Genomic DNA, 21,225 nt, shown 5'->3' on the forward strand with positions numbered 1-21,225 from the left:
AAACATATTATGTTTTCTTCTGTTTCAAGAGACTTCTTGACAGCTGGAGACAAGGAGAATATTTTCAATGCTGATCATTTCCCGCTTTGGTACAGAAGAGCTGCAGAACAGATACCAGGAAGCTTTGTCTACTCAATCCCTTTCAGCACAGGTTTGTCATTTAATTGTGCTTTGATTCATAGCTAATTCATACACTCAAAACCACTTTGAGATACATGTGAAATGTGTGGTATAAAACCTTTAAGTAAATAAAAAGAAGGAAGGAAGGAATTGCACCCATCAATCCAGATTGGTACCCAATATTTCTGCTTACTTTACTTAAAACTACAGGCAGTTAAGATTTGCAGGATTTAATTTAATATTATGCTGTAATTTCACAGTTTCTAATTTCACTGTGCACACAAAGAACTGTTGTTTAGCGTGAACACACAAACATACCAGGGAGGCAGCCACAGTCCATTGAGCCCCTCCCCAGTCCTCAGCACGACCTAGCAACTAAACTAATGTGTGGTTTAGCATGTCATCCGAATGTGGGGGTCATGGTTAATCTCTCCCCTCCTTAACCAAGGTTTGTTCTTGGTTACAGATTATGGTTTAGCAGGATAGAGCTTGACTACAATCTCCAGTTCAGATGACATTGTTTTAATCTGCTACTGTGAAAACATACCACCAGTTGTTTAAAAATACATAGTTAGAATCTTAATTTGAATAACTTCTTCTTTTTTATTGTAGAAACAGCAAACAAAAGCAATGTGGTAACAGCAAGTACTGCCATTCAGCTTCTAGATGACAGAAAATCTCCAGTGGTAGCAGGTAAAAATTATTGCTCCTTTTCTATATTAATTTTGTAAACAGGCTTTGCTTTCTTATGCTACTTAGACTTCCTATAAAAATTCTCACTTAAAGACTGTTTTGGAAGTAAGTTCAATGAAGTGCAACTTAATGACCTAATGTCTGGACCATCGCAGGCCTCCTCACCTTAAAATGCTTGATTCTGAATGCCCTGAAGACACGAAAATCCTTCATTATAAGTTGGAAGGGGTTTGATTTGCATTAACAAGGCAGTATTTACCGAAATTACAGTATGGCAAATCTGAAATCACAAACCTTTCTTATTATAAATTTTAATTAACATAGGTGGACCCTTATTAGTCTTACTTGTCTATGAAGTTAGCTGCAAATGTATATATTGAGAATAACAATATATACAACTGGCTTAACAGGAACATCAATGGACAACAGTACTTCAGAAGCAGCACTGGAGTTCACCAGTGTTTTCTACAAGCTATTTCATACTCAGTGCCCTAACTTCCTGATGTTGTTGCCATCAGCCCCAGCCAGCATGGCCAAGAGTCAGGGTTGATGGGCACTTATTTCTAATGTGTGTGTTTTTTGTTTTATTCCCTTAATTTATTGACCACCCTTCATCCAAGGATCAAAGGGTGGTTTACGGGATCAAAAAACAAAAACACATAATAACAAACAAAACAATGCCTCCCCACAACACACCGTTTTTAGGCCATAGATGGTTTAATTAGCCAAAGGCCTGGTAGAAGAGAAATGTTTTTGCCTGGTGCCTAAAGATATGTCATGAAGTCACCAGGTGAGCTTCTCTGGGGAGAACATTGCACAGCGGGGAGCTACTGCAGAAAAGACCCATTCTCATGTTGCCAGCCTCTTACCTCCCATGGAGGGGGCACACAAAGAAGGGCCTCAGATGATGATAGTAGTTGCACCCGCCCTGTGAAACAGCCTCCCATCAGATGTCAAGGAAATAAACCACTATCTGATTTTTAGAAGACATCTGAAGGCAGCCCTGTACAGGGAAGTTTTTCATGTTTGATGTCTTACTGTGTTTTAATTTGTTGGAAGCCGCCCAGCGTGATTGGGTGGCATATAAATATATTATTAGTATAACTACTGCTATTACTATTACTATTACTATTACTATTACTGTTGCAGGGTCTGGGTTGGTTCATACGGGGAGAGGTGGTTCTTGAGGTATTACAGTATTTAGACATTTAAGGTTTGAATTGGGCTCAGAGACGGATTGGCAGCCAGTGCAGGCAGGCCAGGTTGGGTTTGATATGCCCAAACCATCTTGACCCGGTGAACAGCTTGGCTGCTGAATTCTGCACCAGCTGAAGTTTCTGAACTGTCTTCAGAGGCAGCCCTGTATGTTGCAGTAATCTAACCTAGAGATTACTAGAGCACAGAAAGCAGAAGTTAAGCTATCCCTGCCCAGGTAGCTGCGTAGCTGAGCCAGCAGCCGAAGTTGGTGGAAGGAGGTGCAGTCCAGCCATATCTGAAGAGCACTAAGCTGGCTGGATCTGGGATACTCCTTATGTAATGATACAAATGTGAATAGTGAAAAAGTATCTTTAAATTGTGGTGTGAAAAGCAGTATTTTGAGTCAAACCATTCTGAAATACATCTTTGCTATTCACAAACCTTTCACTCCCCCACAGCAGTCTTATTCTTTGCTTCTTATGGTGTTCTCCCCTCCACATTGTAAAATTATCAGTCACTGTGTAGTGAAATCCATGCAAATATGAAAGAATCCTTTCCCGTCTACAGGTTGAGATGAGTTATCTGGGCTGCTTAAAGAAAGAGAACTTGAACTTTCAAGAGTGGGACTGGGCTACCATATTATCCTGGTGTGGGTGCGCATCTTTAAGTTGGCCTGCGTCAGTCAGGTACAACAATCCACCCTCCCAACCAATTTCCAGAGTACTGGATTTCCTGGTTGCTGTTCAAGGCAAAGTAGGCGTTTGGGGTACACAAAAAGTACAGACTTCGTATATGAGCTGGTGTGTGCATGGAAAGAGGGCCTGAGGCTGAAATGTTACTGGGGGCAGAGTCAATAGTTGAATAAGCAAATTAGAACTTGGTTCACGTAAAACTACAATGTGAATTGTAGCAATGTTTTCGTTTTGTAATGAATAGTGCCAGAACAGTAATGCTGCATTTTATTTATATCCAATATAGCCACGTTCTTCCCTGTGTGCCTTTCCCTGCTGTTTTGTTGCTGTTGATTCTTACGTTCAGTTCACTGCATTCACACAACACTTTAAAATCACAAAAAGAGTACAGTAGTGCACATTCTAATCATAATGTACAGCTTTTTTCAAGCAGTTTTGCCTGAGATAAACATTTTTGCAAGCTGTTTCTGCTAACATAATGCATTTGTGTCTTGTTTTCATACATGAATGCTTTTGGGGGTGAAGAACTGCATCACAAAATTCAGAGTAGTGTGAATTTTAAAGATAGCTGTTCAAGGAAGTGTGAATTAGTTTGTATTAAAATACAAAATGAACAGAACTTTCCTCTAACCTTACTGGTGAATAATATTTGAGTATAAGGTACCGTTGATGATAATGATATCCAAAATGTTAAAAAATGGTATGTGAAACTCAGCTGCTGTAAGCCATTTGGGCATTTGATATGAATATTGGCAAAGCATCCCGAGGCCAATAAGCTTTACACACTCCTCCATGCAAGCAAGGCTTCCTTTACCCAAGTTCTGCTCATAAACATTTGATTAGGGGTACTTGCCTTTGCGAGAGTCCCCCTTACATGGTCAAATGTTTACAACTTCTGTAGTTGGGCGCTTGCTTTCTAGGAAAGCAATGCTGGTTTAGAGATTCCTTGCAGCTCTCAGGTGTGTTAAGGACTCCTGGTACATCCTTATTCTTGACCCCCTCATGGCACTGAGGTGGGGATTTTGGCTGCATGGAACTTTCCCACTCTCTGCATACACCCAACATGTGGCTTAATTTATCAAGGCACACTTGTTGTTAAATAATTTTATTGCATGCTCTTATCACATATTATGTCCAAGCTAGGAATGTCCACTCCCACATAATTGTTTCAATCAGCGCTGTTTATGATCTGTCACAGTTCTGCTGTTATTTGTCTCACTGTCTACTAGAGCAAATGTTTTTGAAATTAATTACATAATTAACCATTATTATTAAGTAATATCTCATCTTTCTCCCTGACAGGGACTCAGGTCGGCTTATTATTATGTTATCATATGTTACCATTGAATTGTTCCACACAATTCATTTCAGTGCAGAGGAAACAGAGGGCAAATTGCAGAGCAGTGGGGAGAACAATCAATTACATATTATTATGTATCCTTTGTGGGTTGAAAAGGATCACAACAGTGAATACTGATCGTATTCTCTAGACTGAATTGTATTCCGGGAATGGGATGGGTATGCTAATGTTGGTAATTTCTGTTCCACTTTCCATTTTTGCTGGAATTCTCTGACATCCCTAGCCCAACCACACAACTTGAGGATCAATGCAGTCCTGATACACTTCCAGGACACACTGAAAGGATGGCTTTTATTTTTGCTTCAATGCATTTTTGCAATATTTGGTTGTTTTAGAGAGCCCTCCCCACAGGGAAATGCAGCAATGAATGTCTTTGCAAGTCAGAAAAACTCTAATGTGCGTCTAAGAAGATTATACAACTTTCAACCAATGAAGGAACACTTGCATGTAATACATGTTTAGTGTTTCAGGATGTGCTAAAGTAACATTAGACTTTTTGAATGAGAAGCATTTTGAAGAGCAGGAGATGCCACTGAGCATTAATTGCACATTAGCAGATGCTCTGGTTATCTTTCACTGAAGATAGGATGCTGACCATGTGGTCTGAATGTCATCAAACACTTTCCTTTCATAATGGGAAAGGTTACAGCAAAAAATAGTTTATTATTAGATAAACTGGCTTGTGAGAAGAACAGGTGCTCTTCACCACAATATTAGTTACCGGTACTTGGAACTGTCCTCTGAGTTCTCTGAAATCTTTCTAACTCATTGGCTGCACAGAAGCTAAAACTCAGGGTCATAACCAAACGGGTTAAGTGTACTCAGGAACCTTTTGTGAGAGAGTTTGTAGAAGACTTAAAAAAAAAAAAACAAAGGTGAATAATCAGATTGCCACTATCAACATTTTTACTGGCATTCCAAAAGAATTTTAGAACACCAATGTTGATTCTTTCCCAAGTCGTATATGGATTAGGGGTGATCAGAAGGCAGACCAGGATGTGCTAGTAGACTCCCAGCTGTTTTATTTATTAAATTTATATCCCACCCTTCCTCCCAAAGGAGCCTAGCTGTTTAACAATAGCAACAACAAAACAGCAAATGAAGAAAGCTAATCAAGACTGGACTTTTGTGGGAAAGGTCTATGAAATCACTTTCTACTGAAGATATACGCTTAGAATGTGTTCAGAGCCACCCTGTTCAGAGCCATGCCGTTCTAATAGCATGTCTTTAACACCTAGCTCTGAAGTCTGCCTACTCCTGGTTTTATATGCTGTTGCTGGTTTTTCATTTCAATAGAGAAAATATGAAGACGAGAAAGTCAGATGCCTTCTAGCTTTTGCTATCATGCTCACTATCTTTCTGAGGGTGTATCCTCTTTCTATGGCTATTTGAGATTTAATTATAGCAGTGAGGTATGTACCACAAAGAAGTATCAGCTGCATTTAACAGGTGTCTTTTCGTTCACTGTTGCTGGTGTCCTCTTAACACAAAGGAAAATATTCTAGGGATGCCAACATACAGTTTTAAAGCACTGTAACCTGCTTAGTAGCTTCAAAATTCTATGTGTGCCCACCACATTCTCCAAGAAATACTGAAAACAGGATCCTAAAACTGAGAAGCCGGACTAGAGCTTTTTTTTAAAAAAACAAAACAAAAACCACACCATATTCTTTACTCTCAAATCTCTCTTTTCTTGAAGGCCTTCTTGCATTATTGATTTATTATCAACTTTGACACTAGTTTAGATAATCTATTTCTTCCAGTCTAAAATCTATTTTGATAGACTTTTCCAACAAAAACATGAAAAACAATTTCATTTACAAGCCTGAATAATCCTTTGCAACAATATCCGCTCTATTGGAGATTTTCTTTGAGTGCTATGGCTTCAAGGGAAGTGTAAGGGGAAATGCAGTGCATCATAAACAAAATGGAGTCTATGCTACCTTTTTCAATCAAGAAATATATTTACTTGTTACTTCAGAATGCAACCCACTCAACATTGTAATCGTTATATTAAACATTGTCATCTGTAATGGGAAATGGGGAAAGTATCAGAAACATGTTGCCCATTCCACTCCAGTATTGGAACTTTCTGTAGAAGCAGAAGATGTGAGCCATAGATCAGAAAATTCAATGGGGCCCCATTGACTGCATAGTAAAATAACTATAACTTTTCGAAAATGATGGAATTTGCAGGTGTATTAGCTGCTAGTGAGTGGGTGACACCTGCAATATTTCAGACAAATAGGTTAAAGAATATTTTGTGTAGTCACCTTTACTTTTCCATTTTAGGGTATACCTATAGCTTATTTTCTATGCAAATGAGGGGATGAAGTCTGCCAAAATTCCACACAGATTAGTGCAACAGGGCTTGTTCACAGACTCCTAGAACCCAAGGCACTTTGACCTGCCCCCCAATGTATTTTTTGAGGGAGCCAGAGCCCCCACTGTTCAGAGGGTGGAGCTGGGCATGGTGCAGCTCTCCCATGTTTTCTGGAGCAATTTGAATAAAAATAGCATACTCCATAGAGGTACCTGAAAATAAATAACCTTCTACATAGGATAGATGCAAGAATTAGGAAGTATGCTGAATGATAAACTGTTTGAGACTTGTGTGTTTTCTGCTCGGTTGGCACCAGCTGAAAAGCTGAGTTCTTTCTACATCCCTTCCAGAAGCACTGAGATTGAAAGTTTTTAAAAAAGAGCCCTGGTAAAGCTATTCACTGGTTGGAAGCTAGAGGTGTCTATCAAGAACTATAGCAATTCTTTTTCCTCCCCACTCCCCACATCCCCAGTCCTTAAAAATAGAGCTTAGGGGTAATATCCTAGTCTCTGTTTGTCTGGGTTGTCTGAATGCCCAACCTAGCTGAAACATAATAAACCTAAATGATGCAGGCTAAAACTAGACATGATTATCACAATTAATGTGCTACTTTTTTGTAATGTAAATAGCAGCTGTGGAGGAGTTCAACTCTTTCTTCACACAATCCTGACAGAAATCTCCGTGAGACTACTTTTTGGATTTCAAGGGAAAATCAAATTGGAGACTTCACTTGGAAAAAATATATCTTCCAAGAGGTGATTTTTGTCAGGACTTCGGTTGTGTCTGAAAGAGAGTTAAACAAGGCTGATCAGGCTTCCCCATGACTGCTATTTGCATAGCAAATATGTGCACATCAATTGCATTCACAATCAGTATCACATCTGGTTTGCTCCTGAATCTCTATGTTTTCTCCCTGGGGAATGGTGGATGTCTCTTTAATATTGTGTTATACCACACTCCTCATGGCAGCCATTTTATGCTATGCCATGGGCCCTTGGCAGCTATTTTGTAACTGGCATCCCCAGTGCCCTCAAAATGTGCCCACTCGTATAAAAAAATTGGTGATCTCTGGTATATAAATGGCATGAGAACATAATCTTTATCTAATCACAGTTAAAAATTACAAATGAACAACAGGTCTGTTCATACTATATAGCTTCTGGAACCAAAATGGCATAGGCAACTTCTCTTGGAAAGATGTTAAAGGAATAACAACCATAAAATGTTTCTAAATCGGATATAAAATAAAATGTATTTCCATTCTAAGTTTCAGATTCTAGAAAACTGCTTTTGATATTTTTATTTGAGACATAAAATTAAATGAGCCCATGCAGATAATTTCAGTATTTAGGAGCAGATGTTCACACCAGTGCTTTGCAAATTAAGGGCATTCCAGTAGGTATTCCTGCTATTTGGTACCCAATGAGTATCTAAAAATAACTTGCAATGCATTTGAAAATTACTTGCAAGCATTTGTGGAAGATAATTTGTGGTTCTTATATAGCAAATGGTGCCTTTCATCTAACTACATTAGGCATAAAATGCCCCAAGTTGCAAAACACTAGCTTTGCATTTGTTAATTTAAATTATTAGATCTATATTTTTCCATGTCTAAAATGTCTGCCGGCATCAGCAGTGTTAGTAAGCATGTTGCTGCAACTAGTTGTTTGTGGACTAAAATGCTACACATAGGCTTAAAGGTAAAGGTAAAGGGACCCCTGACCTTAGGTCCAGTCGTGAACGACTCTGGGGTTGCGGTGTTCATCTCACTTTACTGGCCGAGGGAGCCGGCGTACTGCTTCCGGGTCATGTGGCCAGCATGACTAAGCCGCTTCTGGCGAACCAGAGCAGTGCACAGAAATGCTATTTACCTTCCTGCTGGAGCGGTACCTATTTATCTACTTGCACTTTGATATGCTTTCGAACCGCTAGGTTGGCAGGAGCAGGGACCAAACAATGGGCGCTCACCTCATCACGGGGATTCGAACCGCGACCTTTCGATCGGAACACATTAAATATTTCTATATAATGTAATGTGCAGATGATTTTAAATGTACAAAGTCAAAAAGGGCACACTGATGCTCGGAGTGGGAGTACTGTGACAGGGGACACACAAAATGAGTCACAGGTACTCCAGAGCTGGGATGCAGTAGGCTACGCCTTCATTGCTATTGTATAGACATGTAGCCAATTTGGCAACTCCAAGACTGCGACCAAGTGAGGTGAGATGCATCTCGGTGCTTATGCTGATAAGACCAGCCTTGAGAGAGACAACAGCCTCACGCTGAACTCTGCTTTGCTACACTACCCTTTAGGCCCTCCTCCAGGGAGGAGTGGTGCTGCTGGTATAAAAACTTAAATGGGTTCTCCCTCCTTTTGTTTTACCCTCACAACAACTCAGTGACGTAGGTTAGGTGAAGAAACAGAATCTGGCCTAAGTTAGGATTGCCGTACATCTGGAATTTCCTGGACATATCCCGAATACTGCAGTCGGCAGCAGTGTCTGGGTGGAAATTGGTAAAATGTCTGGGAAAATCCGGATGTACGGCAGCCCATGTCAGCAGTGCCATTTTTGCCAATTTTCCATAAAAATAGCTCAAAATCGGCTCTCTCTTTTTGCCAAAAAAGCCCAACAACTTTAGTCAAAACTTTGCCCCCCCCCCAAAAAAAAACCCCATCCGAATGTTCACTGCTTGAAAAATGGCAAACCAACCTAAGGGCACCGAGCAAACTTCATGGCTGAGTGGATGTGTCAAATCATTTTGGCTCAAAAAAGAAAAAGGGAAAAAATTTTATTGTTGCTGGATCAGGCCTATGGGTCTATCTAGCCTACCATCCAGTGATCGCAGTGGCCAACCAGATGCCTATGCGAAGCCCACGAGCAGGATTTGAGTGGAAGAGCACCTGTGGTTTCCATAAGTTGCTATTCTGAAGCATTGCTGCCTTCTCCCATCAAACTTGCTTTTTCCACCACTGTTGCACACTGGGTCAATAGCTTTATCAAGCCATGTATTATGACCCCAAAGTCTCAGTCCTGGTCTGTCACCGCCAGTTCAGACTCCATGAGTGTATTTGTTGGGGTATTAATAAATGACCACAACAAATGAATACTGGGGTTTGAACTATTTAAATCTTGAATTTATCCAAGCATGATTATCTGAACAGAATTGCTATGAATCTTAAATCACTTTTGACTCCCTCCACTTAACATAGTATTAGACCCCTAAGATCAGCACATGAGAGAACTGCAGCAGGGGTCAGCAAACTTTTTCAGCAGGGGGCCGGACCACTGTCCCTGAGACTTTGTGGAGGGCCGGACTATATTTGGGGGGGGGATGAATGAATTCTTATGCCCCACAAATAACCCAGAGATGCACGTTCTACTCATGTAAAAACACGCTGATTCCTGGACCATCCGCAGGCCAGATTTAGAAGGCAATTGAGCCAGATCCAGCCCCTGGGCCTTAGTTTGGCTACCCATGACCTACAATAACACACCTTGTTTGCAACTCATGAAACTTGAGTTATTTGTGTAGTTTAGTATTGGCATTGGCAGAGGTGGATTTAGGGCAGCACAACTGGTTCTGCTGCGCTGGGCATCTAGACTAGGGGGCACCAGACCTATGACATATTGAATTGAGCAGAAAGGAAGATGAGAGGTGGGGGAGTACCGAATTTTGGCCTGGCACGTGGCACTGCTGAAATTTGAAAGTCGTCTCTGGCATTGGAGGACTGTAGGGCTATTGTACCTTTAACTGGTATGTGGCAGGTAGATATTAAATAGAGTAAGTCTTTTGGAGTATAGAACTACAATTAGGGGGAAAGCTTCACTGGTTGACATTCCATCTGTTGGACAAATTATTACTGGCTTTATTTTTGGCATTCCACCTGCAAAAGAGGGTACAAATCTGCACGTGACATTTGAATATACTTTGTTATGCAAATGTGTGTCTTTGGCAAGTGCAGCCGATTGCCCAATCTACATATGGTATACCAGTGGCCAGAAAAATATTGTTGGCACATCTGTAGTTATATGCAAACAGTTTTGAATGTGGAAAATCAAAATGTAAGAGTAACTAATAAATCAGCCATATTCCGACTCTACTCAGCTTGTTGGGCAAGGGGAGTAGTATATGTTTCTGAAAGCCCATAGCAATCAGTAACTCAAGCCAATGACCTCTCAAATGACTCTTTTTCCTCAAGACTCCTTTTCTCCTTGCCAGAGGAGTTCTTTTCACGGTGGTACTTTGCGGTGATTGCAGCATAAGCACAGCCATACACAGCGGCAGCCAGCATCATGAGACATACAATCCCACAGACCACTCCAGTTATTACTACAGTGGCAATTGCATGACGCAAGCTAACGGGTCGTGGCTTTGGTTTCGGTTCACAGTGTGACCGGCTGCTGTCTCCTCCGTGTTCATTGTGATGGGCGAGCTTTGGAGAACTTTTGTGCTCAGAACTATAGTGAAGAGCATTGGCCTGGTGGACATCAGAAGCTGTAGGAGGGCAGATTCCATACAATTCATAAGGAATTCTCAGGAGGTCTTTTCCCTTCCGATGATCAGGCGCTGAGCAGATGATACTGTCACTAATTCCTCCTGAAAAGAAGGAGCATTTGTCAAGCTCTTGCTCACTCAGAAGAACCAACCAAACACCCACTAACAAATATAATGAAGAAACTGATTTTTCTCCTGTATAAAAATGACAACCATCTTCTATGCTAGTTGGTTTACAGTTAAATTACAACAATGGAAAAACCTCATATTAGTGTGTGGTTTTGCTAGTCATTTGTGAAAGTTAAGCTTTCCTTTCATTCATAGATGCTATTGGAAAACAGTCCAACCAAGGAAAACAAATGGTCGTAATAAGGTTGCAAATAGGGGGGAATACACCATTGGCTTGAAGCCCAACATAACCGTGATTAAAGCCAACATGGAGGAAGTTTAAAATGGCCACCATATAGTAACAGTGTTTTGGAAACCATGGTTAAATAGATGCTGAGCAGAGACAAAAGCAAATTAGGTCCTATTTTAATGTGAGAATGATCAGATGTTTTCCATTCAGTGTGAGAGAGTTGGCCTGATCTGAGTGATGGCATGTCACACAAAACAACAATTGTTGTGAAGGAAGTGAAAGGTCTGGGACCAAGAGGGTCTATGTGCTTTTGGTGGAAATTGAGAGCAGAGACAAAGAGCTCAGGAAACAAAGAGGCTGAGGGAAGTTTCAGTAGGAAGACAAACCAGGAGATAGGACCAGGACGTAGGGGCCCAGAAGATACAATGGCTAAAGAAGAGAGACTAAACAGAGATGGACTGAGGGTAGGAGATAGTTAATGGGTAGGAAATACTACACTTTCTTTGACTGCACTTTATATTTAAACAACTGTATGTATAAGATCGCAGAGAAATTAGTTTTGGATTGACTTTACATTGGTTTGTAGGGTTCTGGTTTCTTTTTCCAGGGACAAAAATGTTATCACACATGTCTTCAATCACTTGAGGAGTGAATTTCAGTCTGAGCATACAAAGGGGTGGGTGGGAAGAATCTCCTATTTTTTCCATTTTATTGTTTCTGCTTATAAGTATACATATAGGTATAAAATGAAGTGAGCAAAAAGTATGGACACAGAAGTTACAGATATAAAAGTTATATAGTAGTAAAATTGATGTAATATGTCTGTTGCGTTTTGCTATCCCAAGAGTTATTGAATGTGAGCCATTTTTCAACAAATCTGCTTTCCGTCTGCCTTCTTTAACTTGTATATAAAAGGCCCTCCTTGCATATTCAAACAATGTTCGCTCCCATTCTCTCAGACTTGGAATTTAGTCAGATCTGCAGTATTTTGTATGTAGAATTCATGCTGCCATGACTATAAGATTTTATGTGATTTTTGTTTTAAAAAATGCTATGATGCCCTTCAGTGTAATATAAATATTCTCAGAGCTCACTCCTATGCATGTTTTTTTCAGGATGAAGGCACACTAAGTTCAGTGGAACTCACTCCCAATAAAGTGTGCATAGGATTGCACCCAAAGATTCTTACCAGAGAGTAAATACCATTGAGCTGAATGGGATTTAATTTTGATTGCTTAGGATTGTTCTGTACAACTGCAGCCCTAAATGCATTATGTAGAAGTTGAACTTAGTGGAAATTACTTGTGCATTAAAATTGATACGATTGGGCTGCAATTTACTGCATGTTGATGGGATTAGGTAGGAAAGAATAATGGAGACTCAAAATTCAGTCATAATCTTGTAAGAAGATTATGCCGTTGTCCAGCAAATAATTACAATAGGATTGTCCACCACAACTGCTGATGAATGGCTTGGAAAAAATAGAAGAATCATATAAGGCTGTAATTCCATGCACAGTAGCCTGGAAATAAGCCCAATTGGGCTCACTGTAATGTTCATCTGAGTAGAACATGCACAACAGCGGTGGGGAGGATCTTTTTGTTGGGATACTGCCGGGAAGATGGGGGAATCAGGCAGGCATCAGGCAAGCCCCCAGCTGGCTCCAGCCACCGGCCAGCAGCCGGTCTCCCTTGGAACAGCATCAATTAGCGACACGAGCCTCAGATACACTTAGAGACCCATGCACTCTATCAGCAGAGTGCGTAAATCTTCTCACAGCAGAAGAGGCGGACAGAGAAATGTGTAAGCATAATGCCTAGCATTTTATTCAGCATAGTTCAGGAACAGAGGAAAACACGTCTGCTTCCCTTCGTCTCCAGCAGTAACACAAAAGCTATAAACAGACAGAAGTTCCCAGCAAGTGCTGGAAGTAAACAGGCATGTGACATACAATAGTCAAGGGAACCTTTTAAGGTGGAACGGAACTATATCCTAACACTTTTTCTCTCCATGGGTGAGATCCTTATCAGGTTCTGCCTCATGGGCCAAATTTGACAGGTGGGCAGTGTGGCTGTTTTGTATTCTGACAATGGGTTGTTAATGTTGCCAGAAAGATGCCATTTGATTAAATTGTATTTCCTGGGACAAAAATATAGCTTCTCCCACAAGCAGAAAGGTTCCTCCTTTGAAACACTGCTTACCACATTTTGTAGTAAGTGAAGGACTACATATTATTATATAGCCCCCCCATCCCCACTGTCCTCCATTGCATCCATCCTCAGCAATTATCTAACTGCACAACTGGACATTTGCACACCAAGCTAAAACTTTTTGTTCTAGTGTACCTTTAGCATAGGTAATATTCAGATTGTTATGCTGTTTTACTTGTGTGGGCGGGGGGGTTAAGGTAGACATTTCATCTTACGTGTGTGTGTGTGTGTGTGCCCATCCATCCATTTGGGGGATATAAAGGTAGGGCAGATTATTTAGTGGATCTGGGAGAGGATTGGGCATCATTAACACAGGATATATCAGTTTGTTTTATGTAAGTCTTACAAGAAAACTGCTAGTGAAATGAAAAATTGCTGGTGGAATATACAACATGTGCTTTTCCCAGATAGCATTGATAGTAACTTGATTTCTATTCATGTTACAAATGTATTGCAGATTAGAACAGTGCAAAGATGGGGAAAGCAAAAAAGGCTCTTAATTTGTCTTGGAAAGCTTATTTCCCTGAGATAAATTTATGAAATTATTCTACAAACTTAACAGTTAAGTTATATTCATTCATTATGTTCTTTTGCTTACAAGAAGATGTCTGTATGGAGCATGACTCCAGCAATATATCCTAGGATGGAAAGAAATTACTTAGTAATATTTTAACCGTTCAAGGCTCTTGGAAAGTGATGACCACCTTGGGAGTATATTTTATCCAGTACTCAAATTCTGAAATAATAATATTTTTATTATTTATACCCCACCCATCAGGCTGGGTTCCCCCAGGAAAAGCAGGAAGTGTAAAGAAACCCACAAGCTCCATTCCCCAAGTCTCTCTTCTACATTTTAGCTTAATCGTGATCTCATGTAGTCTTCTCAAAGCAGTAGCTAAGGTGTCCATCACAGAAGGTAAGAAGGTTGGACTCCTCTAGTTTCATTCCTCAGCCTGCTAACTAGGAAGTTTACTTCTGAATAAATATTTTGAGTACAGAATTGCATGATGTATTGTTCCATGATCAATATATCTGCTCTTACTACTAGTTTGAAACTATGCTGAATTTTGGAAATATGACAGCAGTGTCTCCACTCGTTTCCTTTATTTGTGTTAGAAGTGGTTGAGTTGATTGAGTTGAAATATGTATATTGAATTACAACTATATGAATTGCTTCACATAAAACATCCTGAAGTGATTCAACAATGAAAACATCAGCAATACACACATTTATAACATTTCAAGGACAAAAGAGCCTGCTGGATGAGGCCAATGCCCCTCTAGTCCAGCGTCCTGTTCTCACAGTGGCCAGCCAGATGCCTCTGAGAAACCTGCAAGCACAGCATGAGCACAAGAACTGTGGCTTCCAGCAACTGGTATTCAGAAGCATTACTGTCTATGACCAATGGGGGCAGAGCATAGCCTTCATGACGAGTAAGCCATTGATAGTCTGATCATCCATGAATTCATTTAATTCAGTACAAATTGGGATAAAAACCAATGAGTTGATGTTAGTTGTTGATTAATGTAGGTACAAAGCTCTCTCTCAAGATTCTAAAACTTAAGGTCACCTAAAGACCCAGATAGGAAATGACAAATAAATAAATAAATTGCTGCCATGATGGCCCCTGGCCCCATGTTTACAAGAAAGGTATAGTTTACAGAAAAGGTCCCAATACTAGCTGCTGGGGGACAAACAACTGTTCAGAAACATCAGAAAAGCATCTAGCAGGTCACCATTACCAACAAAAGATCAGGGTCAACAGATCTTTCGCCTGATCCAGCAAGGCTCTAACGTTGTGGCTTCAGTATATATAACATAAGTGAATGGTCCAGACTTCCCAACATGCTCTTACAGTGTGCAAGTAGCTGCCTTGTCAACAATTTGTTAAAGCCATGTATGTACTACTAAACGTAATATGAACCCTCTCAATAAGCAGAAGTCATAGTAACTGCTGTATAGAGTTAAGAATGTTGTAACGTATGATGTAGGCAACCCTAACCATCATCACTTATTGCTATATTTAAACCTTGTTACACAGTATCAAGTGTAGGAAGTGTATAGGCTATACAGTAAATTCTACATCAGGAAGTCATCCATACTCAGCGACTCCCCCCACCAAATCCATTTTCCATGTTATTAGATGCTCCCTTGAATTAAAACTTCAATAAATAGTGAAGGTGAGATATGTCTTAATGACATTTGCTGGATATACAGTATATATGTAACAGAGAAAAATTACTTACCTCTATATAAAAAACTTTCCAGCCACAGTTTAAGGCCAAAGACTTGACAATTGCATTGCCAGAAGTTACCCTTAAACAGAACAACTTTCAGGTTTGGGAGCGATTCCAACAGAAGTCTGTCTACTTTCTGAAGTTTATTATGTTTCATAGACAATAAAGTTATGTTCCCTGTATTTTTTCCCAGAGTTCCGGGCATACTTAATATATTGTTGGAGGATAAATCCAGCTCTTTTAGGCGTGAAAGCGAACTAAAAGTTTTGTTGTCTACATATTCAATGAAGTTCTTCGTTAGGTTTAGTATCTGTAGATGTTGCAGTTCTTTGAATGTGCCAGGCAACAGACCCGTAATAGAGTTATTAGATAAATCCAGGATTTTGAGGGCCAGAGTGTCAACAAAAGCACTTTGACTGATTTTCTGAATGCGATTATTTGACAACAGCAATATTTGAGTTTCAGCAGGTAAGTGTGAAGGAACTTCAACAAGCCCTCTATTCCTGCAGTCCACTGTCTTTAAAAAGTGATTACACAGACATTTTGGAGGACAGCCACTCAGCACATCTGTTAGCAAGATGACACTTGAAATCAAAAGCAACGAACCTATGCAATAAGAAAAGAAGTATCAGTGTTACACTCTGCATCTTGTGATGGCAGTTAGTGTATTGAAAATATGTACAGAGTAAGTTTGCATATTTGAATAGCAGTATGAACTGTAGTTATAGTCATAAAATCTTCACATCATGCTTATCAGCAATTTTCTCAAATATACAGTATCTAAATGAACCAAGTTTCCATGGGTTGCTGCCAATGCTAGTCCTACTCAAAGTAGACCAATTGAAATTAATGACCACGGATAGTTTAGACCCATTAAATTCAAAGGGCTAACTCAAAGCTTTGTTGGGGAGAATCCTAAAACTTTGTCAGAAGTGAAAATGTGCCCTATGAATTTTACACCCAGCATAGTAAATGAATTCCACTGACAGCATGGAGGGAGCTAGAAAACATTCAACAGACTATTTTCAGTGGAGCATAATTGTAATTTTATTTCTATCAGTATTAATGGTTTGGTCAAGCCTCATAACAAAACAGCAGCTCCAACTGTTGCTTAAGGAATTTGTCATCCATGTTACTTATTCACTGATGAGCCTCGCATTGGCTGCTCCCTGGGAGACACTAAGATAAGACCATGGTTATGAAAAACACTTAAACCAGTGGTTAACTTTAAGACTGAGTGGCCTCGTTTACTTCAGCAAGTCTTTCTCAACTTCTTACATTTCATCATGTGATCTGTAGTCACCCCGATCTACAGCATTCTTAACCGTTTAGAAATTTTCCAGCCTTCTAGAGCTTCCTTGTTAAGTTCTATGAATTCCTTTCCAGCGGCTCACCAGCTTGCACATTGAAATGAATGAGATAGCCAACATGCATTAGAGATCTAGACAATGTGCACATTTGAGTGAACTGAGCCCGGTGTGTTGAGCAAGTGTCTGGGATGCTTTTCTGGATCAAACATCACAAAAATAAAACCAGTGGGTTTTATCCAATGCTAGTCCTATTCTCAACAGATCCATGCAAGTGAATAGACCAGACAAAGTTTCATTAATTTCAGTGAGTCTGTTACTTTTTTGTACTGTACGCCGTACAATAACTAGTAACTCTTATTTGAACAAATGTTCTTAAACGTCTCTATTGCTGTTATTATCTATAGTTCTATTAATTCTATTACCAATATTTCATATTATGGTTCACTTGTTCGTGTCTATAATCCATAAGCATTCTCTAGTATCTTAAATGTCTCCCTTTTTTGAAACAGTGAATGAAGTTCACACAGTTCCTTACAATGGCACAAATAATATAATGAGTACTATTTTTTATAAATAATATTTCTCAGACAGCATTCTTTGTATGCACACAGTAAAAGCAATCATATACCAGGCAATGATAGCTAAGAGCCATATGTCCAGATTGATAAAAGCTTTCTGTCTCCTTTCATGAATGGTCCCTGAGGCAGATCAGTAGTAACTCTTATTTCTAAGCAGGAGTCTTAAGGGCTTGAGTCTTGTGTACATTTATTTTGGGGTAAATCCCAATGAAATCAGAGGGACTTTCCACTTGGCAAACATGCACAAGGTTTAGCTTCAAGTCAAATAGTATTGAAATATTCAGGAAAAGTCGCTGAATGTAGAACTTAAATTTCCTAAAAGATACAGATATTTAAGAGCCTTTGATTTCATAACGAAGCATGTTAGCCTTCATATGAAGCCATTCACTTTCTGAGATAACAGTTTATCTTGTACATAATTTCTCAAACTTCATTGCCAAAAATAGTGTTTGAAGTCCCCCTACGGTTTCTGAATGTTGCATTCATATAAGGAAGATAGGAGATGCATTTTGAATCAGCATGCTTAGCATGCAACAATTTCCTTGAGTCCACAAAAAAATGTGGTTTATTGATTTGTCTGGATTTTAAAGCATAGTTTATTTGCAAAGTAATATCCCTTCACAATACATCTACATAAAAGTATATCTTACCTTTCATGGCTGTTCTCTTGTTGAGCTTGCAGGTCTCAGTTCACGTTTTATATGAAGCAATAACTCTCTGTAGCAAAGTTGCTTCACTGCTGCATATGCATTATTGCACTTATTCAGCAAACACAACTGTAGCTGCCATAGGACCTCCAGCTAATCACAGCTTTATAAATGCTGGTTAGTTCCCCCACCCCATTCAATCATGTTTCTTTTCAGATTCATTGACTGCTCGTTTGTTACCCACAGAGATTTCCTATGCCTCTCTTATTAAATCAACAGGCCTTGCAGAGTGTCTGTCAACTTGTGCTAGACAGCTGCAACACAGAAATCATGACCTAATAGCCTAGCCTTTTCAATTATTTAATCTACCTCAAATCCAAGGCACAAAAATAAAGCTGACTTTTTAAATCCCATGTAGTTCTTGATTTCTGTTGGATTGTTAGCCATGCTTTGTCAATCCGTTCAAAATCAGATGACTCTGAACTTGCGTTCCCGCCGTCCTTGGCTGTGATTGGAGGCAATGGGGTGTGTAATCTCAGTACGGGGAGGCCTTCATCTTGATTACATGGTTTTGACCGTGCACTTGTTTACTGTTCTGGGGCTTATACTTTAGATTTCCCTAGGGATTAGCCGTGCTGACAGGATTTTATTGTAAAGGGGGAAAACAAATTTTTGTGTTTCTCTTTTTGAAGAAAAAAAAAATGCCCAAGAACTTCAGACATTCAAAATATGAGTCCTCTCTTTTCCCCCAAACAAGAATGAACAACCTTAACTGATATATGGATTAGCTTTATGCTGCAGTTGTGGGTATAGTGACTTGTGCCACTGCTGCCGAACATGCCTGACATAACTCATCATCGCTTTCACTTATGAGGTTAGGTTGCCATTGAGGGAACAGGAGGAAAACACCCTCCTTCTTCCTCCTAACTCCCTACCAAACCTCTGAATAAGTGCTTGGGTCACATAAAGAAGAGGAGCAGCCCCTAATACAAAAATGCTAGAAACAGTTTCTCCACTGGTGAATGGGGTGGGGTTGGGTGCCCAAAGGGCTCTCAAGGTGTGGGCTGGGAAGAATTGTGGCCCAATGGATCCAGTCATTTCTCTTAATTCTTAATATAATACTTCCTTCTACAGTCCCACAACTTCACGCTTCCAGTGAAATCTGGCTGCCCTTTTCACAGAAGATTCAGCAGAGTGCTAAAATGAAACTGATATTTACATAACGGGTGTGTTTTATAGGAGATTTGCCTGGGCCTGCAAGGTCCATTAGTCTTCCCTAATTCACCAGATGTAAAATTCACAGTCCACCATACTCTACTCTAAGGAGATGAGAAGTGAAAGGGGGAAATCCATTTTTTTAAAAAAATCCTGATTGGCTGCCTATCTGCTTGGCCAATCAGAAGTGGGTAAGGGCCTAGCACTCCTTTTTGCACTTCCTTGGAGCAGTCCTGGTGTGTTTCTGGTGGGAGAGGGTGATCGTTGAGGCTCCCATTTTGACCAGTAGGGCCTGCAATCCATAGCCCCTTGGTCAGGTGGCAATGGGTAGGGCTGAGCAAGCCGGAGCTGCTTGTTGCTGCCACCATTGCTGAGCCCAGTGGCAGCCTGGGCCTGACTTTGCAAGGTGCAGGGTGCAATCTACCCCAGTGCCTAGTGGATCAGGGCCTTCAGATGCTTTACTCTACTGAAATGGACTGAGTGGTCTGAGCAGGGAATCTATCAAACACACAATTTGCAGGTCTCCCATTTATTTCCTTGTCTGCGGAATGGTGCAGCAATAAAACTGCTACCACATTTGCAAAGCTAAGCAGGGTCTGGTATGGTTTCAAGCTGGATGGGAGACTGTGTGTTGAGATTCCTGCACTGCAGGGGGTTGGACTAGATGACCCTCAGGGTCGCTTCCAACTGTACAATTCTATGACTCTCTAATGGTTCTAGTCTGGATTATTGCAAAACACAATTAGAAACTATTGGTAGCTAATTAAGATATAGTTTATATTTTAGTATTTCAGAGCTGATAGAAAGACTAGTCACTAATACTGCATGCACTTCCATCAGAAAAAAATCTTTTCTGTTGTCCCTCCTCTTTTCTCCGAGGTGCTGCATCTGGTACCAGATCTGATGACGCTAAGGGAAAGTGGGCCAAGCTGAACATGGGCTGGGACATTGCATTCACTCAATATGATTTCTCATCCAAATGTTTGTTCTGCTATTGTAGCATCTGCTAAAGTTTAGCTCATAATGCTCTTGACGAGTGATATGTTGCGAACACTGAAGGGCAAATGACTCTGCTGGAATCCTGTGAATGTAGATTGTGCGGCACTCAAGCTGGGCTTCAAACCCCCCTGTTTCCTAAAATGGGTATGCACTTCAAGGTCAATACATCGCTGGCATTGTACTGTGTGGATTCCTACTGTCCTATTGGAACCTTACTTGTCTTCTTAAGATGCAGGTATATAGAATCATAGAATGATAGAGTTGGAAGAGACCACAAGGGCCATCGAGTCCAACCTCCTGCCAAGCAGGAAACACCATCAGAGCACTCCTGACATATGGTTGTCAAGCCTCTGCTTAAAGACCTCCAAAGAAGGAGACTCCACCACACTCCTTGGCAGCAAATTCCACTGTCAGGAAGTTCTTCCTAATGTTTAGGTGGAATCTTCTTTCTTGTAGTTTGGATCCATTGCTCCGTGTCCGCTTCTCTGGAGCCGGATATCAAATCTCCTCCTCTTCTTCTTCTGGACTCCTGTGCAAAGTACACAGACAGAGGCTCTTACTTGGAAGTAATCGAGCAAGCAATGGTACATGCCTGACAACAGACAGAATTCTCAGGAGTTATGATTCAGGAGTTCAAGGGGAGGACACAAGTGATGGGTGTTTCCACACCTCTCCTGTCAAGGTTTTAAAGATGAGTGGCATGCACCCTTGCGAGACTACCTCACCTTGTGGGATAGCACGTGCACAGTCCATCAGGGCAGCTCTGCTGCCATCTGTGAAGGCAGT

General features: G+C 40.4%; 2 protein-coding genes across 6 annotated transcripts in view; one reads left to right on the forward strand and one right to left on the reverse strand.

Annotated features, from left to right (window-relative positions):
• The window catches only part of CACNA2D3 (calcium voltage-gated channel auxiliary subunit alpha2delta 3), a 498,960-nt gene that overhangs the window by 407,323 nt on the left and 70,412 nt on the right, over positions 1-21,225 (forward strand). For all 4 annotated transcript variants that reach the window (XM_082209336.1, XM_082209333.1, XM_082209334.1 and 1 more), the window contains 2 exons: positions 30-151; positions 733-813. In XM_082209336.1, the coding sequence (XP_082065462.1) occupies positions 30-151; positions 733-813 (203 nt within the window). The remainder of the gene's footprint in view (positions 1-29; positions 152-732; positions 814-21,225) is intronic.
• LRTM1 (leucine rich repeats and transmembrane domains 1) lies at positions 9,771-18,878 on the reverse strand. 2 transcript variants are annotated; one of them, XM_082210485.1, is made up of 3 exons: positions 18,229-18,878; positions 15,700-16,296; positions 9,771-10,986 (listed from the first exon to the last, which is right to left on the reverse strand). In XM_082210485.1, the coding sequence occupies exons 1-3, from the start codon at positions 18,233-18,235 to the stop codon at positions 10,550-10,552; spliced, it is 1,041 nt and encodes a 346-aa protein (XP_082066611.1). In that variant the 5' UTR covers positions 18,236-18,878; the 3' UTR covers positions 9,771-10,549. The 2 variants fall into 2 exon arrangements, with proteins under 2 accessions (XP_082066611.1, XP_082066610.1); XM_082210484.1 differs by lacking the exon at positions 18,229-18,878 and adding an exon at positions 16,969-17,240.

This window comes from Podarcis vaucheri, assembly GCF_965113315.1.
Source record: "Podarcis vaucheri genome assembly, chromosome: 2".
Classification (NCBI taxonomy): Eukaryota; Metazoa; Chordata; class Lepidosauria; order Squamata; family Lacertidae; genus Podarcis; species Podarcis vaucheri.